Raw genomic sequence first — 22,773 nt, forward strand, 5'->3', positions numbered from 1 at the left:
TTGCTTTGATGTCACTCTGTTCTTAATGTTTATACCACTTCATTAGATGAATATATACTTTATGTGATTCAAAAGCTTAAGAACCTTTATCTACTTTCCACTATGTTGTCATAAGCCAAATATTTTTTTTTTTTTTTTGGCGGTACGCGGGTCTCTCACTGTTGTGGCCTCTCCCGTTGCAGAGCACAGGCTCCGGACACGCAGGCGCAGTGGCCATGGCTCATGGGCCCAGCCGCTCCGCGGCATGTGGGATCTTCCCAGACTGAGGCACGAACCCGTGTCCCCTGCATCGGCAGGCGGACTCTCAACCACTGCGCCACCAGGGAAGCCCCAAGCCAAATATTTTTAATATATTTTTAGAATCTTAACTGTGTGCCTAAGATTTTATAAATATCATAAGAATTTTGGTTGGAAATCTGAAATATACAAACATGCTTTTAATTCTAAAAAGTAAAATGAAGCTGCTGATTAAAATTTAAATCAGCTACAGCTCCCAAATTTTGAAGAAAAACAGCATTTATATAAAATTTCTACCCTATAACAACTCTGAAAGCACAGAACTTGGCCCTTTAACATAATGTGTAATTATTACATATTTTTTATTCTTGTATTATTAGATCTAGTACTAATTTGGGAACAGCATTGTTTTCCTCTCAGTTCAACAAATATATACTTTGCACCTATTCTGTGTAAGATGCTAACATTGGGACTTCTGGTTTGGACTCAGGTCACGTCTTTTGTAGCTTGAAGTCATTCAGAATCAACAATCCAGTTGTCAAGAAAACTTGTTTCTATTGTGATTTCAGTGATGAAGAACGATACAGATACAGGGAGTATGCAGAAAGAGGCTATGAGCGCCACAGAGCAAGTCGGGAGAAAGAAGAACGACACAGAGAAAGACGACACAGAGAGAAAGAGGAAACCAGACACAAGTCCTCTCGAAGGTTTGCTCTTTAATAGTGAATCATTTTGAAGCCAAGAGAAATTGATTGGACTTCAGGAAGTAAAAGCAAACATTTCTAAGTAACCACTAGAGCATATATGTGTTCCTAATTGGAAGACTATAGTTGGTTCCTTATAGGTTTCAACAAAGATATTGAAATCTAACCAGATTATAATTCCCATAAGCCAAAATAAGCATGGAATAAAAAATGAGAATTAGACTTACTACATTATTTTGGGGGGGGAATTTGTCATATGAATCAGTTTTTAGTAGTAAATGTTATTAAACAAACTGATGTTCATTTTAATCAAAGAAAATTCAGGGCCTTGTAGCCCCCCCACCAAAAAAAAAATCAGCATTAAATTTTAATGCCTATTGTTTGCCTAAAATCAACTCTAGGAAATATTTCCTGTTTTGATCTAGTGCTTCAGTTTCTAATTTGTAATTAGTCTTTTAGAATGAAGTATATGGGCCCTAGTGGCCCTCTTGGCACAGTGGGCGGTGCGTCGGTCTCATAATCTAATGTTTATGGTTCTTAGGGTTCTAGGAAAATATCAGTGAAGGTGAGCATTAAATGTAAATATAATCTCAGCATAAAAGTCACATAAAAAATGATTACTCCCCAAAATGTGTTTGAGAAAAAGAAAGTATTATTTAAAACCCACTGTTATACCAAGAATTTACCTAAAGTAGGTTGATCTGTCACTACTTAAACATTTTTAAGAATACACCTTTCTTTTTTCTTTAGTAATAGTAGACGTCGCCATGAAAGTGAAGAAGGAGACAGTCATAGGAGACACAAGCACAAAAAATCTAAAAGAAGCAAAGAAGGAAAAGAAGCTGGCAGCGAGCCTGCCCCTGAACAGGAAAGCACCGAAGCTACACCTGCAGAATAGGCATGGTTATGGCCTTTTGTGTACAGTAGTGCCAGAAATAGATACTATAAATCTTCTTATTTTTCTGGATAATGTTTAAGAAATTTGCCTTTAATCTTGTTCTGTTAGTATGAAAAGTTAACTTTTTTCTTCTAAAATAAAAGAGTGAATTTTTCATGTTAAGTTAAAAATCTTTGTCTTGTAATATTTAAAAAAATAAAAAGTAATGACTTTGTATCGAAGAAAGTAATGTGAATGAGTCACTCAGCAGGGAATTTAAAGAGCTATGTTTAGCTGTGTACATAATAGCTGATTGATAAAGGTCAAGGTTCCCTCTTGGCCAGTTTCCTTGAGTTAGTTAATCAAATACCAGTCTCTTAAGAAGTTGCACTGCAAAAATGCATCAAAATGCACCTCTGAGTCTTGAGATTAAAACTAGTCTTTTATCATCACTGCTGTGGCACTGTTGCTATGCATATTAAAGAACTCATACAGTTTTGATACTGCAACTTTTTGATTGATAGCAGGTTTTCAGTGTTCTAAATTTGGGTTCATGGTGAAACTAAAGGGGAACTTTTCTATCCAAAGTAATAAAATCTAATGGCATTTGGGTGACCTCTGAAATAACTTGCCCTAAATGTAGTTTCTGGCAGGCACATGGACAAATACTCGTCACTGTGACACAAATTTGAATTGCCTCACCGCCATCTTTTATGAGCTAGGTCAAGCTGGTTTGGCCTTTCTTGATGGTTCTTCCAAGGCTCATTGGTTGAGCAGCACGTAGAGTTTGTATACAATTACTAGCTATACTGTGAATAAAAATAAATAAGAGCTTTAGATTAGTCATTTCCCATTACATTTAAGAAAATACAAGTTTATATAATTCTGTGAACATTTTTAGGGATAGCCCTTAGAAGATACTTGTCAGTGATGGTAGCAACATGGTTTTGAAAGAATGAATTACCAAGAACTTTTAAATAGTGATAATAGAAATGAACTTCGTATCACATACTAAAAGACAGCTGTATAATTTTTGAAAAATATTTATTTCTCATTTCATGAACATTTTTCAGCAATGCACTTTTTAAATCCTCTGTCTGGAAATTGTTTTTAAAATGCCCATAATGTACCCTTTGCAGACCTCAGCATATACCAGATTTTAATTTAACTGTATGATTTGAATTCAGTGGGGGCATACAAACCATGTCAGCTGTTTAAGAGCTTTTTATTGATAGAAAAATATAAACTTAAAGTTATGAGAAATGCTCCACACTGAATAAAAACTATTAGTAATGTTTATATTTTGTGAATTATATTTTCTGAGGTGTAACTGGCTTTTCATTAGATCCTACTTTTCCTGACATTAAAGTTTATATTTTTACATTGTAGCCTTCAAATACAAAAATTGATAAGATAAATACATTGTTTCAACTTAGCTTGTTTGTGATTTCCTGTTTTTCTATGACCCATCATTGATTCTATAAAAAAGTTCCAGGCCAAGAAGCAATGGTGAGAGTAATTTTTCCTTTAAGTTCTTTTAGCATCCTTGCCAAGCAAGCATGTATCATTCCTGATGTACTTCTGCCATTGACAGCAAGAAGAATATCACCACATCTAAAAAAAATAAAATAAGGTACATGATTAACATTTTGAGCCACAGCTGAAGTTAATGCAAGTTTTTTTGGTGGTCCTAGTTTTTGCTCCATCTGTCAGTTTTAATTATATTATCAATACTTCTAATTAAGGTTCTTCCTCACTTAAATTCTTCAAATTCTATCGTTCAGCTTGTTTTAGAAAGAATGCTAAAAGTATAGGAAGTTGTTGTATGGGACCAAGAGTAACAAATCATTTTGGATTTCTTAGAAATGGAATGCTGCATAAATGTTTTATATTTCTTACCAATGAAAAAAGATATAATAGGTGCCTTATTTCAAATGGGGCCAGGCTTTTTGCATGTATAAAAACACAATCTTTGGATATAAATTTTTTGTTAAGTAGTCATTATTATTACCTGATTCTTCCATCGTTGTATGCTGGTGTTCCTTCAACAATGGATTTGATAAAAAAAGGTTTGTTCCCGTTGTATTCTTCATAACCTCCTACAATGCAGAAGCCCAGACTTCCAGCTGTGTTTCTTCGCAGTATAACATCTTTACAGTTGTACAGGTACCTGAAATAGAATGAAATCAATGTAAATAAATACAGTTAATTCGAACTCATAGTAATTACTGTGATTCATCTCCCATTCCCTTTATTGGCATTTTTTTAAGGCTTAATAGCACTGGATGGGTCTCATTCAAAATTGTGTCATAGCCCAGTCACCTTTGTGCTTTTAGCTGGCTTTTTCTTTCTTTTTTTTTTTTTTTTTTTTTTTTTTTTTTTTTTTTTTTTTTTTTGCGGTACGTGGGCCTCTCACTGTTGTGGCCTCTCCCGTTGCGGAGCACAGGCTCCGGACGCGCAGGCTCAGCGGCCATGGCTCACGTGCCCAGCCACTCCGCATGTGGGATCTTCCCGGACCGGGGCACGAACCCGTGTCCCCTGCATCGGCAGGCGGACTCTCAAACGCTGCGCCAGCAGGGAAGCCCTAGCTGGATTTTTCTAATTGAACTTCTCTTTTCCAGAGCTAACCACCCTTTTAAAAGAGACACCATCTATTATGTTCTGTTTATATGTCTACTGGAAAAGAATCATTTCTGGCTTAAAGATTTCTGACTTAAAGGTTTAATTTCTCAACTTATATTAAAAAGTTAGTTATGCCTAAATCTTTACTGATGAACCACATTCAAGCATACTTACAGATATATTTTTATTTCCTTATGGATGTAAATAATTTTTAATGAGGGAAAAATTCTTTGAATAAATGGTTAATATCTCAGTGAAAAATGTAACCCTAATTAATTCACTGAAGTTCTGACTTTTGAAAGATACCAGTTTATACATAGTTTTACATGTTTGATAGGTTATAGAGAAGAATGCAGGCAGCATAATATAGTGAATGGAGATTGAGGTACATTTAAAGATTGTAAGAATGATTCATACTGAAGGAGAAAAAACTGGCGGTAAACTGAATCGCAAGTTATAACAGGAATGGGAGAAAGACCACAGGTCTTTTGTAAATGGGTAGAACCCTCAGCTAAAATAGAAACTGATTGAGGAAGCTGTTCCTTTTATTATTCAGTGGCAGTTGGATCAGTGTTAACATAGGTGCAGGCTAAGTACAAAACTGTTACAGTTATGACAGGGGTATGTCAGGAGCTGGATTTGACTCCAAAATACCCCAGTCCAGGAACTGGTTTGAAAGAGAATTAGCATTTTCATGTTGGTAAAAGTCAAGATTTGGTGATTTTGTTTATAAACTGTACCTTGAAATACTAATTTTTTTTTTAAAAACCAATAAAAAGTCTCTTGAGAAATGTTCTGGTGATGAAGTTGGTCATTACATTTGTTACTGACCTTGCTAATCAATGTAATATGACTTTTTTCATGGCATTTTGACTCCCATTTGAAGTAAAACAAGCTTTGGGTTTGTCTGGTGGGTAACTTTAAAATGTAGTCCTAAAATTCAACTCAATTTTGTATCTGTTGTCATACATATATATCATTTATAATAATTTCGCTGAAATTGCTGAAAAATATGAATTCATTAAATGAAACATAACCATATTTTTATTATAAAGTACTCATTTGCTGTATTTCACAGTAATACTTGATGTTAGTAAATTCATCCTGTAGGAGTTGTGGTGTGTTTGATACCACATTTACACAGTGGCTCACTGACTGCTCATGTTCAAAGCAGGTAATTGTTCCCCAGACACTAGAGCATTATGTTCCCACCTATGCCCAATGTCCGGAGGAGAGCTGGTCGGTGCTTCTTACCCAAGGTTATGATTAAATATGTCTTAACGTTCTTTAAAACATATAAATGGGTACATGGAGCAATACTTGAAACTTAAGTATTTCTCACCCTTTTGACCATTGGGTTTTTTCATTAATTATCACTTTGGACCTTGACTCTTGATATTTTATTCCATGTGGACAAGCTATAAAAATAATCATCTAAAATTTTTATGTTACCAATACAAAAATTTCAACATAACATTAATGAGTCATTCTCATTTTCTTACAAGCATGTGGTGACATTTTCCAGAGGACATGTGATAGGTGATCTGGCACAACACTAGATGCAGAAGTAGATATGAGAGTCCAGAGTTATCTTGTATTAAGCCAAACATTAAAGAGGTTTGCAAAAAACATACACTGCCACTCTTGTAATTTTTTAAAATACTGCTTCTTATAAAAGATGTTATTTATGTTAATAATATAATGGATTATTTTAAATGATATAATAAAATGATTCAGATTAATTTATAATAAGGTAAAATATTAATAGGTATAACCTATATAAGCAAAAGCTCTTGGGGATCATCAATACTCCAAATAACTGTAGGGGTCTTGAAAAAAAACTTTGGGAATTGCTGCTGTAGACATGTTTATCAAACTTGATGTTCCACTGGTATCTCAACCTCAACAAGTCCAAAACAACTAATAACTCCTCATTCTTCCTTACTGTGTAAAATAATTACATTAATGGCCCCAAGTCATCACCCTTCCCTGGTATCATCCGTGCCACTTATTGTATAATTCTGTGGTGCCCCCCTCCAATTCTGGATTCAGCCATAAGATCATCAGTGGGATGTTGGCCAGAGCCAGCCAAATCTAGACACAGGAGCACGGCCAGCCAAGATTAGCAGAGCCACCTAAACGACCCAGAAAGGACTGCAAATGCATGAGGGAGCCAGCCAAGATCAATCATGCCTGGCCTGGATCAGCTGAAGCTGATCTGTGTCTGATGTTCCCTGCAGAACGGGCATTCTGCACATCAGAGGGGCCGCTCACTGGGGGCCCAGGGCTCTGCAGGCTTGGCCTGCACGCTCCAGATGTGGGCAGCCTCACTTCCATCTTCCGTCTTTGACTTTCACTTTCTGCTACTGAGGTTTTGTAGCTAGTTTGTTACATAGCATGATTGTGAAAAGTAACTGATACTCTTAACTCTCCTAGTTTGGTTATATCCTCCAGCTAGATGAAACATACCACCATTCACTCCAATGTATTTTCTAGGTTCCCAAAGCACCCTGTGCCTACATAATATTTTAATTATAACTTCTTTAATTCATAATTTTTAATAATTTACTATGACATGTTGCTTACTGTATTACGAAGTCCATGAGGGCCATTCCTAGAACCTACTCTATTGATTATTTCATTCAACAAATGCCTGCTAAGCAGAGCCACTTAAAGACCTACAGAGACACTAGGTATCCCTGTGGCGGCTCCACCCACTATTACAACAAACACATTAAAAGTGCATTCATATCCCACCATAAATATAGGTGAGTTTGGGGCAATTATAAAAGATTAATTTTGCTCCTTAAATGACTTCGCCAGGAGTTACTCATTTGATTCCTGATTGACTGTTACTTATTAGCAAACATCACACAGGGAAGGTAATGGTGGGAGGTGGGGAGGAGAATGGGAAGAAAATTGAGGCCTAAGAGGCTAAGCAATGAAGAAAAATACGCTGCTGGGTGCATGACACATCCACTGAATGACAGAGATCTGAGGCATTTACACTCCTGCAGAACTTGTTTACGGTAAAGAGAGAAACGGTTAAGACTCAAATTATAAAAGCTAAATATAGGCTTCACATCCTCCTAAAGGATGCTCACCAAACATTGCATAGTGGTTAAGATCCCAACCAGGCAGCCTGGTTCAAATCCCAGTTCTGCATATTAACTAGCATGTTACCTTGGACAAGTTACTTAACCACTCTGTGCTTCAGTCTCCTATCTTTAAAGTGGGGATAATATTAGTACCTAGATCATAGGACTGAGGTGAGCTTTAAATGAGTGAAAAATGCAAAGAACATGTAAAGCTCTTAGCAGAGTGCCTGTGTTGCAGTTGTTATTTCTATTCTGGGTTTGGATGTACTTGACACTGTCCCTGTCCTATAGTTAAAATGTAAAAGTTTTTGACTTAAAAAAAAAACAACATGATATTTGCCTCCTTGCTCTTCAATACAGACAATCCTCATCAAAATGCTTTATTAGTTCAGGAAAGTGAAAGTTTACATACTTAGGCAAGAGAAGAAATGAGTTAATGAGTATCACTATCATACTAGTCCAGATGAGAGCATGTTTTCAAAGACTTCCAGATGTGGAGTGTGGGCCCTGAGAGCCAACAGTGAATAAAGCAGAAGGTCTTCAGTGTTTTCTGAATCCCCTCCAAGTGAATGGCATCTGATAATTTGTATAGCTTAGAGCCCATGTCTGGAGCTACTGCCCAGGGGTGTACAAAAGGCACCCTGATAAGGGTGAGACATATTTGCATTGTCCTTAATAACCTACTTTTACTCTCTGCTACTATTTATTATATCTGACACCCACTGGTTCAGCATACTAATGGCACCCTCTTCATATACATTCATTCTACGTGTTGGACTGCACTTAAGGACATGATCACAATGTCCTAGAAAAGAGATTGTTTCCAGACCTGCTGACATATCACTTTTCTTCACCAGTAGGGAATCTTAGGTAAGTGGCTGGATCCTACTTTAGGGCAAATAGTTTTCCCTCAAAATCTGTTAAGCAAAAGGGGAAAAGGTTTGACTGGGTAAATGTATAACTTGGAGGGAAATGTCTCCTTTGTGAATTAAAAAAAAAAAAAACCAAAAAAAAAAACTATTTGCAGCCTAAATCTCTAGTGGTTCCGGCAGGTAAGTAACTTTTGCTAAGGCCTGAAACTCTTAGGACATCACTAATGCCAAATGACTAGAGACATTTATGCCCATGGTATTGCATCAGTGAGGGAGAACCTGGCACCTTTGGGGCTCTATGCAGTCAAGATCAGAAATGCCAACCTGCAAGATGGCCCTGGTTCCTTCCTTTTTTTATAAACCTCCAGCAAACAGCCACTCCAAGAAAAATTTAGCTCAAAGGTTTAAAAATGAACCAGAGACACATTATAAAAGAAAAGGCGGAGAGTAACAGTAAAAACAGTAACAGACAAAAACCACTCACCAGAAAAATGCTACCACAGAAATGAAATGCTGCTAGAGAAAAGGAAATTTATAACCAACCCTGTTACTGTGAATTTAAAATACTTCTGAAACAATGGCTCTGTAAAAGAGATCAAGGCAGAGATATAAGATTTCAAGGGGAGATATAAGACAAGAGGAGAAGAAATGGGCTGAGAAGAAAGACGTGGAAGGGAAAAATAAGAACACAGAAATGAAAGTGACTACAAAGGCAAAGATGTACTACTGAAAACACAGTAAGGGTTATGAAGGACAGATCAAAACAAGCAAAGAAAGCAGAATGAAAGTAAACAGAATTGAAAAGGATTCAAGAGAAAATGAAAGATATAAAACAAAAAGAGGTAACAAATACATATCTGGACTCCCTGAAAAGAAGACGCCAAATAACAGACATTTATCTTGAATGTTAGGTAGAAAGACCAAGCCACGTAGAGAAGGAAAGAAATGAGACAGACCTCACTTCTCCACATCACCACTCAGTGCAAGTCAGTGATGCAATGCCTATGAAATCCAAAAAGAGGTGATCAGATAGTTTTATAACCAGGTAACCTATCACAGGGTTGTACAGATATAGCATGATTTCTTTAACTAGTTCCTATTGGTAGTGGACACAACAACAGTGCAATGAGCATCACCATACCTTCCTTATGAATTCTTTTTGCAACATTGCTTATGAAAGATGAAAACAACCCAAGTGTCCACTACCAAGAGGACTGGCTGAATCAATATGGTACTTCTATACAAGAGAATACTATCGGCCATAGAAAAGAATGAGGCAGCTTGATGTGTACTGATGTGAAATGATACCCAAAGTATATTCTTAGATTTAAAAAAATTGTTGTACATCATAGTGTATATGTTACCACTGTATGTGTGTGTGTACATATATACCTAGACTAGGGGTCAGCAAACTACAGCCCAGCCCAACACCCAATTTTATAAATAAACAGGCATGCCCATTCATCTATGTACTGACTGTCTATGGTTGCTTTCACACCACAACAGCAGAAATGAATAGCGGCAACAGAGACAGCATGACCCTCCAAATCTGCACTCTCTGGCCCTTTTCAGAAAAAGTTTACCAACCTCTGACATAGACACTCCCTGGGAAATTACACAAGTCATTGGTAACTGTGACCTCTGTTGAGCAGATCTGAGGGGCCAAGGGTGGAAGACTCCCTTTCACTCTCTCTCTACCCTTTGGTGCCCTCTGAATGTTCACTGTGCTTATTACTACGAGGAGAGGAGGGGATGAAGGCAAGTAAAAATTGCCAGGGGGACTGCAAACCAGTGTTGTCTTTGCTGGCTTCACACTTTCTCTTCTTCTAAAGGAAATGAGCAAAATCCAGATTGGACTTCTGATAAGAGCAGGGAAGTGCTGTGCCCAAAGTCAAGGGCAAATGTAGAGGGAGAGAAAGCCATTCACTTGGTTGTACGTGAAGTAAAACACATCTCACATTTGTTCTGTCTTTACATGAATGAACGGCAAGGAACTCTGTTTTATAAGACAAGTAGCTTTCAAGCACAAAAATATTTTTTAAATGATCCATTTTAATAGATTGAAGTTTTAGAAATTTTTTTTTCATATGATTTTAGTTAAAGTAACATTCTCTTCCACCCAGGAAGAAAATTTTTTAAAAAAATTAAAACATTTTTTAAACTCAATGCTCAGTTTTTAACTTAAAATGTACTCGTTTAAAAAATATTTTATCAACTAGTGAAGGCTAAAAAGGGAATCTCAGTGTGGATTTGAGGTAGGGATGTTTTCTAAAACCTCATTTAAAATTAAAAGAGAGAGAGAGAGAGAGAGAGAGAGAGACCAACCTATCTCCACCCTCGAGAAAAATGTACTAAAACCAAACATCCTACTTTCATTCATTTAATCCTCTGCCAGCATATCATCATCAGTGACTCTAATGTTTAACATTTAAGTCATGCATTTGGAATTATTAAGGCAATCCTTTGAAGGCCAAGAGTTTATGCTCTGATGCAGGTGAGCAAACACCAATTTATCCGTCCTTCGAATATTTGATTTCTGTATCTAGCCATTTAGCAAGGCTGCCTTCAAATCCTTTCCTGAACTTTCCGAAACATTTATCTGGCTCCCCTCTAAGGCTCTAGTTACATCTCACTGAGATGACAAACTAGTTGCTTCCTGAAGGTTTACAGGAGGACTTTTCAAGAGTAGGAACAAGGGAGAGGTGATCTGAGATAGGCCCTCAATCAACACAGGACCCAACATCTGGGCAAAGGCAAAATGTGCTGCTACGTTGCTCTGGGTTTAGCTGGGGCCACCGGAGAGCTGGAGAGGTGAAGCCACAGATGGGTTTTACCTCCATGCAAGTTCCTAGGCCCGCCACTAGCCAATTGAGAAAAGGTGACCTTGCCCTGCTCCAGAGTGTGTGAAAACAGCGCTCTCTCTCTGTCGACTGAGCTTCCTGACGCACATACAACGCACACAATCAAACGTGGCAGCCCTACGAGCTCCTCGCCGTGAAGGCCAGTGTTTCCACATCCAGGCTTTCGTCCCTGCCCAAGAATTACTGCAGTTTCAGTTACAAAAGGGAACACAAATTCTTTCAAATAGACCCGCAACCAAGCCTGAGTCTCATTAACATGTCAGTGCCCTGAATCAGCCCAAGAGAGTGAAACAGTGGTCTAAAAACTATCATCGTTTCCTCCCACACCTCCCCAAGGACGTCACGCTGGGACTCACCGTGGTAATTCCAGCCACATGACCCAGGATGGGGACCGGTTGCCAGGTGGGGCCGTGTCTTTGTGGTTGGAGTCCAGCGCTGCTGGGCTGCTGCCTTCTTCCTGGGGCTCGCATTCTCTGACTTCCAAAGCTTTAAGTACCACCGAGGAGGATGTGCTTTTCAATAAAGCAACCGCCTCGCTCCGGCTGACCTCTGTTAGTTCAATCCCGTTCACATTCAACAGAACGTCACCTAGTGACCGGAGAAGCAGAAGCCATTCTTAGTAAGAGTGCAAACTGGAAAGGCAAAGGGGCAGGGACTGACTGGGATGCGGGTACGTGGGGAGGGTAAGGGGCACTTCCTTAGCCTCCCGTCAACATGCGGCTGGGTTTTCACACCTCATTCACACCTCAAATAGCGAGCGGTGCGCATGTGCCAAGGCGCTGGTAAATCATGTGGGGGGGGGATTCTAAAGCACACCTATTGGTATTTGGCTCTTGCCTTAAAAAGGAAGAGAGGGAGGGAGGAAGGAAGGAAGGAAAGAGAGGGAGGGAGGGAGGAAGGAAGGAAGAGAGGGAGGAAGGAAGGAAAGAAGAGGGAGGGAGGAAGGAAGGAAAGAAGAGAGGGAGGAGGGAGGAAGGAAAGAGAGGGAGGGAGGAAGGAAGGAAGGAAAGAAGAGAGGGAGGGAGGAAGGAAGGAAGGAAGGGAGATAAAATAGCCACGTTCACTATTTAATCAAAGAAAACCTCCTTTTTTTTCCTTTTCTTCCCATTTTTAGCACAAAGGCGGAGCATGTGGCCAAAGCGCCCAGCACCCACACGGAGCCAGGCATGTAGTAGGCACCCAATAAATAAGGGTTGAATGAATAAATAATAAGCTTCCCATGAGAGAGTCGGACAGATGAGTCTGCGGCAGTTAAGAACAGTGGGCCTGGAACTGTGTTCCTAAAGAGGTGGGAAGAAGAGGTTCCGTTTCTATTCAGTGCAAAGGTGCTGACAGCTACCACTGGTTAAGCCCCTACTGTGTGCGGGGCCATCCTATCATATAACCCTCTGCTCACGTTCTCTCACTAATAAGTCACTTCGTGGTTGACCTCATCGTTCTCCACCCGGGTGCTTGGGTGAAAAAGAAAAGAGAAACTAAAGTACATACCTCCCCTACCTCCATTTCCTATCTTTTTATCTCCCTCCTGTTTTTCTGCCTCCTTTGAATATCAACTTTCTCACACAGAATAACTGTAGCAAGAGTAAAAGGACAGGAGGAGAAAGATGGGAAAGGTCTTGAGTTCATCCTGAGCCCCAGAGAAGCACCGTTAGGTTGGCTGACTGAACCCCTTCACACATGCCATCCCCCTGTGACCCCTCAGGCTGAGCAACTGTACTTCAAAAACTTCACATTTTATTTCTTGAATCTGAACACCCTGAAAGGGCATATCGGCTCAACCATCAGCTACCCATCCATGTGAATTGACAATACTATCAAAGATACAAATTGGACATCTCTTTCCTTCACTTCAAGGAGCCCAAGTCACATAAGATTAAAGTAGTGAATCTACTTTATCATCAATGGGAAAGTACCTGGCTTGGTATTTTCACTTAATAAATATTCACTGAATCAAAATCTATCAAATTATTTCTCCTATCCAACCCATAAATGGAACGATTCATGAACAGTTTCATCACTGGATCAATCCACCAAAGAATTACTTAGAATGAATGGAACCAAATTATGCCAGTTAATCAAGGCAACTTGCTCATAACTGTAGCTCTTCCCTATTAATTCTTGGCATTGTTTGCAGATACTCACTTTACCAGCAAGCAAGGTGGCCCGCATCAACCCACATGAACCAAGAGGGGTGAAACCCGGTCCAGGAACTATACTCAAACCAATCACGGTCAATGGGTAACAGATGCCCTGGCCAGATCACCCTCACATTCTCTTGTTAATTCTGGAAACAGTTACCTAACCCAGTAAGCCGCTAATTCCTTTTAACACTCTGCTGCCCCAGTACCTTAAGTCTCTTTACTTTTTACCTGTTTTTATTCTTCCATCTCTGCTTATGACTCCTCCGGGCTCAACACTGATGACATAGATTGGCAAATTCCACTCCCTATGTGATGCTCCCCCTGCAACGGTCATGCCGAGTGATTCACTGGGGTCTTTTTGGACACTTACCACCTTCTCGTGACAAGTGACCGCAGAGTGGAGGGGCTGAAGGCACAGACAGAAAAACAAATATAGCACATTTGTTCATAAGTGGGTTTGCATTTCTTACATACAAAAAACTACCAAGATTGCATAAATATATGATGGTGGTTCTTGGTTGTACATAGAGAGAAGGAGGGAGAGAGAGGGAGAGAGAGGCAGAGAACTCCTCACTTGGTCCTCACTCTCAACAGAGTTACATTATCCCAAATTCCATAGGCTGACTCAGAGAAAAGTTATATTCCAAATGGGAGAAGTAAAAAATGGGAAGAGGAATAGGTTGGAGACCACTGGAGAAATAGTAAGTATACAAAGTAAACTGCACCCAAAATTTTTCAGGTGACTCATTTATTCCTGATATAGTGAGTCAACATTTCGTAAAACTCTCGTCTTGCATGAACATCAGGAAGTTTTTCTAAGTTAAAATGTAACCATATTTAAATTAAATAGTTCCAGTTTAATTTATGCAGGTAATCAATTACAGAAATCCTCAAAGAAAAATAATGAATTTCCTAGATATTATACTCTAAAATCTCACCAATATCTAGGTTTGCACCAGCTGACAACTGTACTCTTACTTTAGCAGTCCTAAATAATGTGCAGTTATAGCCTTTAATTTTATTACATAAAACATAATATATACATTATACAATACACATCGTAGACCAAATTTTCAAGAGCAAATTAATTGTGATTTGATTCAACAACACTAGATTAAAAACGTTGAAGCCACATTCAACATTATCTTGAAGCAATAAGAGTAGGTCAAGGGTACTGCTTTATCAATGAATATGTATCAATATATATTGTTCAAAAAAGTTATTCTCCTTCCTGCTTGGGCAGTGACCTAGGAGACTAGGTGGGCATTTGCACTGCAAATAAATACTTATAACACTTGATCAAACCTCAAAGAAGTCTATGGCTCAAAACATAGCTTAAGTTCTATCTAAAGAAAGAAAATTTAAAAACACATCTGACAAAAATAACCAAGCTACAGAACAAAATATAAGTATACTACCTTTCTTTTTTTTTTTTTTAAAAAAGGAGGGAAATAAGAATTTGTACTGATACTTGCATTTTCATAAAGAAATTATGGAAGAAAAAGTGGTTTCATGGGGGTGGAGGGGGAAACTGGGAAGATCAGGGAAGGGTGAGAAACTTAATATATACTTCCCATTTTTTTAACCCTGTGAATATATTATCTATGCAATAAATCAAATGAACTATAATCAAACTTCTGTAAATTTGATGGTTGACATCATACAGAACTAATGCTTGCATGTACAGAATCAATTTTTAATGCTTCATTATGAAGCAAGATAAGCCTAGGATTTTTGTGCATTTGTTATCTGATGATTTCCTATGGTTTTAAATAACCCACGTCTGTTTTAATGGCCTTATTGTATACAGTAATGCCCTGTGACTGTATCCCTAGCCCTGAACATTGTGTTTAACACATTGATGATGGTAAGTACATGTTTGTCGAATAAATGGATGGATGAATTGCAAATTGCCACATTGTTTTTGATAGTAATAGAATAATAAATTGGAAATTAAGAGTATAGCAAGGTATATGTTACAATTCGTACTTGTAAGGTCTCGGTTGTGTTTATATGAACCTTAGAACTTTGAAGTGCCCTGTAGAGATTGGTTGTCAGATGAAGGCTGTAAAACTGAAATGGGACTTTCTTCAGAGAAAAGTTTCAAGACAAGACAAGCAAGTAACAGTATGAACATAGTGGTTCTAGCATTCCAGCTGAGGCAAAGGAGTAGACTTGGAGGGGATCTCAAGATCTGTCCTTAGTACATGACTTTTCCTTTTTAAAAAGCAATTAGATTCAGGATGTCTCTTCCTTTAACCACAAATATCTCTCAAAAGATCCCAGCTTGGAGATGCAGGCAGTTCTGAAATGCCCCCAACTCAGGGCAAAGCTCTAAACCCAGAGACTCCAACAGGCTGCCCTGCTGCTTCAGCTTGTTCCTGGGGATATTCATAAGGCATTTATTCCCTGTGCTCTCAAAGAAGGGCTTAACTCCATTATTTCTAGGGGGCCTGGGGTATTGTAAGGGTAGTTAGTCAATCTCTCAAGGTGGTGCCTTATACACATATGGAATGCTCTGGAAAATAAGGACATCTTTTTTATGTAAATACACACACACACACGCACACACACACACACACACTTTATCTCTTCTTGAACAGCTGCCTAGTATTTCATTGTGTGAATATGCCATATCCACCATTAATGACCTTTTGGGTTTTTTACAGTCTTTCACAAAATTAAACAGTGTCACTGTGAATATCCTTAGACACACATATCTTGTGCACTTGTGTAAATATTTCTTCAGGCTAATGTCCTAGAAGTATAACTGCTAAATCAAAGAGCCTGAGCATTTAACATTTTGACAGATATTGATAAACTACCTTTGAAACAGCTCTATCATTTATAATCTCAACAATACGCTGTGAAAATGCTAATTTCCCACAATTCATCTAGTACGGGGTTTTAGCAATACAGTATTTAGAATGTTTACCCAGGTGAAAAAAATTCCGATAATTTAATTGTCTTTCTAGTAGAAAGTTTGAACATCGTTTGTTGCTATTTAGGTTCTATATAATTTTTTTTAAATTAACTAATTAATTTATTTATTTTTGGCTGTGTTGGGTCTTCGTTTTTGTGCGAGGGCTTTCTCTAGTTGTGGTGAGCGGGCCTCAGTGTCACGGCCTCTTTTGTTGTGGAGCACAGGCTCCAGACGCACAGGCTCAGTAGTTGTGGTGCACGGGCCTAGTTGCTCGGCGGCACGTGGGATCTTCCCAGACCAGGTATCAAACCGTGTCCCCTGCATTGGCAGGCAGATTCTCAACCACTGCGCCACCAGGGAAGCGCTATTTGGGTTCTAATAGTAATAAGCGAGAGATTTCATAACACTGTAATCACTCCAGGTTCCTCTGACTTCATCTATAAAATGGGTCAGAATGCCCACATACGGCAAACCTGTGGCTAAAAGAAATGCAGTTAAATGGAAGATATGGCTTTTATCTGAGAATACTTTGGTTAAAAAATATGTTGCTAAATTCATGTGAAAGCAGCAAAATTACATATCCTGTGAAATATTCCAGAAGTTCCATTGGCTTCTCTCCTGCCACTCCAGTTAATAGGGAGTGTTACTGAGGCCTTAATTATTTTGTCATGAATAAATATTGCCTGAATAATGTACAGACTGGCCAGATACTCATTTAGGAAAAGAAAAAATTATTTGTTGTTTACTTCCATGTGTCAGGCCAGGCAAACCGAGGCTCACCATTAAAAAAAAAATTTGATCAATGAATCACAACTGGCAGGAGAAAGATTGAGTGCTGAAACCTAGGATGTCTGACCCTAAATCCTTGCTCTCCCCTGTACACCGCTCTGCTTTTAGAGGTACCATTTAAACACGTGATATAAATTAATCTATCAAGTTTCAGGTGATGGTCAGAAAAACACACATGAAAGAATTAATTACCCAACTATTCCAGAAAGAATTTGTCTCACTGAATAGAGAACTCAAACCAACTTCAGTGCTGTCAAATAAAATACATGACATATAAGATTTGAATGCTGAAAGCTATGTCCTCCTGGCTGCAGAGATGTGCTGTCTATGCTTTCAGATACAAGTCCCTGGAGACAGAGTCTTTCCATCATACCTCCTCAGTGCTCACCAAGCAGTCTTGCTGCACTGAGCATAGGGATGTTTTGTTGAGCAGGTACAGGCTCAGCATGAATGTCTGGGCTACCCCAAATCAAGGTGTCCTGTGCCTCTAACAGCCACTCAGTTCCCCACCAGAGAGAGATCCATGTTAGGGACAGAAAAACCCAAGTCATCATCCCTCAACACCCCGAACCCTTCACACCCAGAGGTGCCTAACTTTGGTTGAAAGAAGAAGAGCTACATACAACAGAGATCTTCTTTTCCACCCGTGTTCTGTTCCCACCCCCTTCCCTACTGTGGAGACCTCAGAATATTCCCTAATGTTTAAAAATATAATTTTTTATGACACAGTTCAAACTGATTAAAAAGTATCATGGGCACCTGAATACTCATCATTCAGCTCTTAAAATATGTTATGGAATGTTTGCTTTGGATTTTTAAAAGAAAACATTTCAGACGTATAATAAAAGTATAAAGATGAACATAATGACCTACCCGTGTACTCTGCAATGCAGCACCAGAAATACAGGTTCTGTGTGCAGCTCAAGTCCCTCTGTGATATTCCTCTGGTCACGTTTCCTTTCCTGTCCCACAGAGGTAACCACACTCCTAAATTTGATGCCTGTCTTTCTTTAACTTTTCAATTGGCTAACAACTTCTCTGTCTCACAGATCTTGGTTTGCCTTCTTTGGTATTTCTTTGAATCATTTAAGCTCCTGCTTTCAAAAAGCCATGTTGCTTTCTAAATAAAACTTTAGTAGGATCATAAAAAACTAAATCATCAAATGTCTATGTGTCTTAGTTTAATTTGAAATATGCCAGTGTGTGTGTGTGTGTGTGTGCGCATTTCAGAAGGCAGATAGAACTATAAATTAAAATGAAACTAATTACAGTTTCCCACTAGGCCAGTCTGTTATATATGTTTTCCAGGAACTGGACACATGACAGAAGGTTGCAGCAAACACGTTATCAGATTACCCAGCTGTTTCCATGATGCATGATGGTTAGGCGGAAGGGATTATAAAGCCCACAGTGCTGGCGGAAGCTGCATTCTTAGTGGTGTAATGAACCAGAATAGAATATGGTCTAGTTAACTCAACTATAATTAGATTAAAACTTTAATTAATTGAGCTAATAAGCTAGTTTTCCATTAATAAATACCATTGGTTTAATTTAAACACTAATGGTATTTATTAGCAAAAAGACACCAGGGAGTCCTTATCCATAAAAGGTTTTAGCAGGAGGTACTTGGTTTTTCTAGATTGTTTATTGTAAATAAACCTGAAATGTATGGATTTATGGGGCATGGCTGTCTGACTGGCTGGAGAAAGGAGAGGTGGTGTAGCTTTGTAGGCTGTGCAGTTAACAGTATATAAAGCAGAGGTATTCCAAAATCAAAAATTTGAGTACTGTTTCTGTATCCACTGCTCAAAAACTCAAACTCATGAGTTATTCCAGACTGAAACACAGCCTTATGTAGAATGTAGGCATTCCTTAATCTCTGTTGCAAGAAGAATGGGCTACCTGTAAGATTTTAGTGACAAGTGATTTAATGAAACCAGGTCCCAGGAGGAATGATGGCTAGAAACTCATTGCCATCACAACAGGATGCCGAGCCACGGCTATAGGACTCTGAATTTGCACTAAACAAGGTTTGTGTTGCTTAGATACCCATCCAAATGAAGAGGTTACAGTATTACCTCTAATAAAAGCCATGACAGAAGTACATATTGTGCTGAGTCACCTCACTTAAAGATAGGCTACACTTTGCTGCCCTGAAGGAGGCATTCTGCCTAGAGATGCATTCTGCTTCATCCACAGTGTTTTAAAATTTTTCTGGAATTTAACGCCGTAAGGACATACGCTCTCTGGTTTGTCCCAATCCCAATTATTACACGAACTTCATGAACTAATGTTACATGAACTTCAAGTGTTTTTATTATCTTCCTGGGTCCTTCTTGCAAAAACAAACTTACTAAAGGGGAATCATTAATTTTCAGGCAGACTGGGAACTTCAAAAACTAGAAACCAAGCAAACCTTGTTTCATTTCAAAGTGAATGGGAGCAGTCCTTAAACCAAATGCCTGTTGGAAAAACACGACATCCATCTGGCTTAGGCTAGAAATTAGGTCCCTATATGAGGTCTGGTTTTCAAGATCAGGTTTCAAAACTTTCACGCACCTTCCTCTCTCCTGCTTGGATGAAAGACACCTGTTATCTCACCAGTTCTCGAAGATGGGATTTGGGGCTTTCCATTTTACAAGACAAGTCAAATAGTGTTTAAGTGATGAAGTCCAGAGGTGACACTTAAAAATGTTCAGGTATGCAGCCTTCCCAAGAAAGAGCTCCCTGCAGGAGCTGTGGACATACCCTGGCTGGGCCTCACCTTGGGAGTGTTGCTCCTGTCCTCTGGCCCTGGGGACCGGCTGCCGCTGCTGTTCCAGCCAGCTTCCTGAAAGATGTCAGGACTCTGCTGCCGAAGCTGGCGGGACACGACGAGGTGAATGCGCCTTTCACTGGCCTGTGTGATAAGACACAGGTGTTAGCCACTCTGAGCTTCCATTCAAAGCACCCAGCACCAGTGGCTTACCAAGATGAGTTTGGTTTTACCTTTTTTTATGAAAAAAAAATTATTTCTAGTATTTTCCATGGCCATGCCCCCTTTGTAATTTAGCGAGAACTTGAGTTATTTCCTTTATCCCTAAATCGGGTAATGAAGGTCGCTTCAAGGGAAAAACTAGGGAAGGTTTGACTCATTCAACAGTCTTTGAAAAGATACTGTTGGACATTGCTAATTTATTTTTAATGAATGGGTTCCACTGCACACAAGCCATGTCTGTAGGACTTTCCAGCTAGAACAGAATGTACAGTGTAAAGTGGTAGCCCAGCCCAAATCCCAGATCGAAGGTCTAAGACCACAGGTAAACAATAAAGAAAAAGAAATGGAGTTGGTGGCAGCAACACTACCACTGCAGGAAGAGGAATCCCGTGTCTGACAGTTTCAAACATTCGCGCATTGGAAAGGATGAGCGTTTCAGAAATCTGAGGATGACGGCAGGTTGTAATGCAGCCTGATTAAACGCCTTTGCCTTGATCCTTTTTTATGTGACAGCCACTAATTGTGATGACTAGTCCTCTCTGCTATGTACCCTGACACTTGGACAGAGCATTGCAAATAGCAAATGCACTGATTATTAGGAAGGTTCATTCCACACCATAAATTTACCTATTGGCTCTCTGCCACAGATGAGTTTCACTTGTGTCTAAGGGTGTGGGTCATTATTCCAGAACTGCTGACTACTGAAGTTCCAGATCTGCAGGCCAGATAGACTAGACCTTGGACCTGTGAAACATCTATAACAAGGCTCCCTGATGGTCCAAGATGACGTAGTCTGCTGACCTCCCTGTCACTTGAGTAAAAGCTGACCGTGGCTAAGTCATGACTAGATTTGATTAGAAACCAGGAAAGGCTAGGTTGGAGGACAAGGAAGGCGGAGAAGAGAGGAATAAGTTCTAGGCGTTCCCCTCTACATCCCATCCCCCGACGGCTGAGCATCACAGCCCAGATGGACAGCGGCCTGCCTACCCTCTTCCTTCACAGGCATGGTTGTCATACCATGGACAAGTCAGGTCGTGAAAGGGGGCCATGGAAAGTCCACGCTCTTCTCCATGGGCTCAGACAATGGGAGTGGAGATATTCACTTCCTGCCTCTCTGCAGCTTCGTTCCCATGACCCATAACTCACTCCCACTCTCCAGAACAGGGACCTTATCTTAAAACCTTAAGCAATAAGAACCCCCCAATAAATCAAATCCCCACAGTTGTCCAGCCCAAGTCTTCAAGACTTTACATTCTTATATTAATGTCTCTTCTCGGCCATCTCTTGAAGAAGCTTAGGGGTCATCAGTTGGGTGGCTGTACATTAGATGAATGTTTAAAAACACCTGCTAAAGTGCAGTGTCTCCTGTAAACATCATGGTGGATGGTGGGCCAGGAGAGTTGACTCATTTCACATAAATGTAGGAAACGCTACAAAGAAAGTCTAAGTCCTTCGCTCACTCTCCTTCACATCAAGACTGATCATCACCTCTGCTGCCCTGCCCAGTCATCACTTACATACCCTTCCTCTGCTCATTTGCCTATCTTGAATTCCCTGGTGTCTCTCATCATATATAAAGCCTGTGTCAGAACAGGATAAAAATAACAAGCCCAGGAAACAATAATGAAGCAAGCTGACATGAAGAACTATGGTATTAACCAACTAAACTCAGTTCTCGGAAGAGTATTTTGTAATAACTGTCTCTTTCTTTATACCGTAGGTCTCACTTATCCAAATGAGGTTATCTCATTTGGAACTTTCTGAAGGAAAAATTACTAAAAGATAAGAAGTGGCAAACATTCAAGTCAAAACCTCAACTGCTGAGCCCAGATGTGTTCCTTATCTTCAGGGAAATTCCGACGTTTTGAAGGATCTCGGTGGTGGTGGTGGGTTTGTATCCAGGCCCACATGTTGCACCATGTTCATTCTGGACCGGCAGCAGTGGCAGGCCTAACCACCTCGTGATAATTGAGAAAATCTGAGGCTTTTACATACTGAATCAACTTGCTAGGCAAAATCCCAAATACCAAGAAGTAGCCTAAGAGCTATTTAATTCACATTTTCCAGCACGAATTTCTCACTGGATTTTCAAATGCTGACTTTGGCGGGAATACACCCCAATAAATAGCCCTGGTATCAACTTACTTGGAAATAAATTCCCTGCAAGGCTGGATCCCCAGCTCTTACCAGCCACCTTATAAATTGCTCTCAGAGAGATTCTATTTGATGCTCTTTCTTACCGAGCATTTGAAGTTGAAGGTGGAAAATGGGCTAATGTGTTTATCCTGGCTCTAATTCTCAGGAACAGCTGGATTCAGTGTTGAGAAATGGCCCTTAGCACTAGATAGCCTTTCTTTCCACTGGTGTGAGTGTGGGGTGAGTGTGAGAAGAGGGGAGTCACAGAAAGACTGAATGAAGGAGAGAATGGCAGGAACTTGTTTATTTCATACTCACATAATCTGTGTCAGGAAGATGGGGGCAGGAGTTCTGTCATTTAAATAACAAACCTTGGGACTTCCCTAGTGGTCCAGTGGTAAAGAATCTGCCTTCCAATGCAGGGGACATGGGTTCTATCCCTGGTCGGGGAACTAAGATCCCACATGCCATGGGGCACCTAAGCCCGCAGGCCACTACTACTGAGCTTGCGTGCCTCAACTAGAGAGGCTGTGTGC

The 22,773-nt window shown here is 39.6% G+C and overlaps 2 protein-coding genes across 18 annotated transcripts in view; one reads left to right on the top strand and one right to left on the bottom strand.

Moving 5' to 3' along the window:
* Positions 1-2,901, top strand: part of FIP1L1 (factor interacting with PAPOLA and CPSF1) — a 70,036-nt gene extending 67,135 nt beyond the window's left edge. For 5 of the 15 annotated variants that reach the window (XM_082630733.1, XM_082630728.1, XM_082630735.1 and 2 more), the window contains 2 exons: positions 807-944; positions 1,692-2,901. In XM_082630733.1, the coding sequence (XP_082486859.1) occupies positions 807-944; positions 1,692-1,918 (365 nt within the window). In that variant the 3' untranslated portion in view covers positions 1,919-2,901. The remainder of the gene's footprint in view (positions 1-806; positions 945-1,691) is intronic. The other 10 variants (XM_082630736.1, XM_082630734.1, XM_082630730.1 and 7 more) reach the window with 8 other exon arrangements.
* A 123-nt stretch (positions 2,902-3,024) lies between these two features.
* Positions 3,025-22,773, bottom strand: part of LNX1 (ligand of numb-protein X 1) — a gene marked incomplete at its 5' end in the record, with an annotated part of 125,926 nt that continues 106,177 nt past the window's right edge. For 2 of the 3 annotated variants that reach the window (XM_082630676.1, XM_082630678.1), the window contains 5 exons: positions 3,025-3,432; positions 3,830-3,988; positions 11,628-11,859; positions 13,641-13,818; positions 19,889-20,023. In XM_082630676.1, coding sequence (XP_082486802.1) covers positions 3,297-3,432; positions 3,830-3,988; positions 11,628-11,859; positions 13,641-13,818; positions 19,889-20,023 — 840 coding nt within the window. In that variant the 3' untranslated portion in view covers positions 3,025-3,296. The remainder of the gene's footprint in view (positions 3,433-3,829; positions 3,989-11,627; positions 11,860-13,640; positions 13,819-19,888; positions 20,024-22,773) is intronic. The other variant, XM_082630677.1, reaches the window with a different exon arrangement.

The sequence above is a fragment of the Mesoplodon mirus genome, assembly GCF_964341445.2.
Source record: "Mesoplodon mirus genome assembly, chromosome: 2".
NCBI classification, from domain to species: domain Eukaryota; kingdom Metazoa; phylum Chordata; class Mammalia; order Artiodactyla; family Ziphiidae; genus Mesoplodon; species Mesoplodon mirus.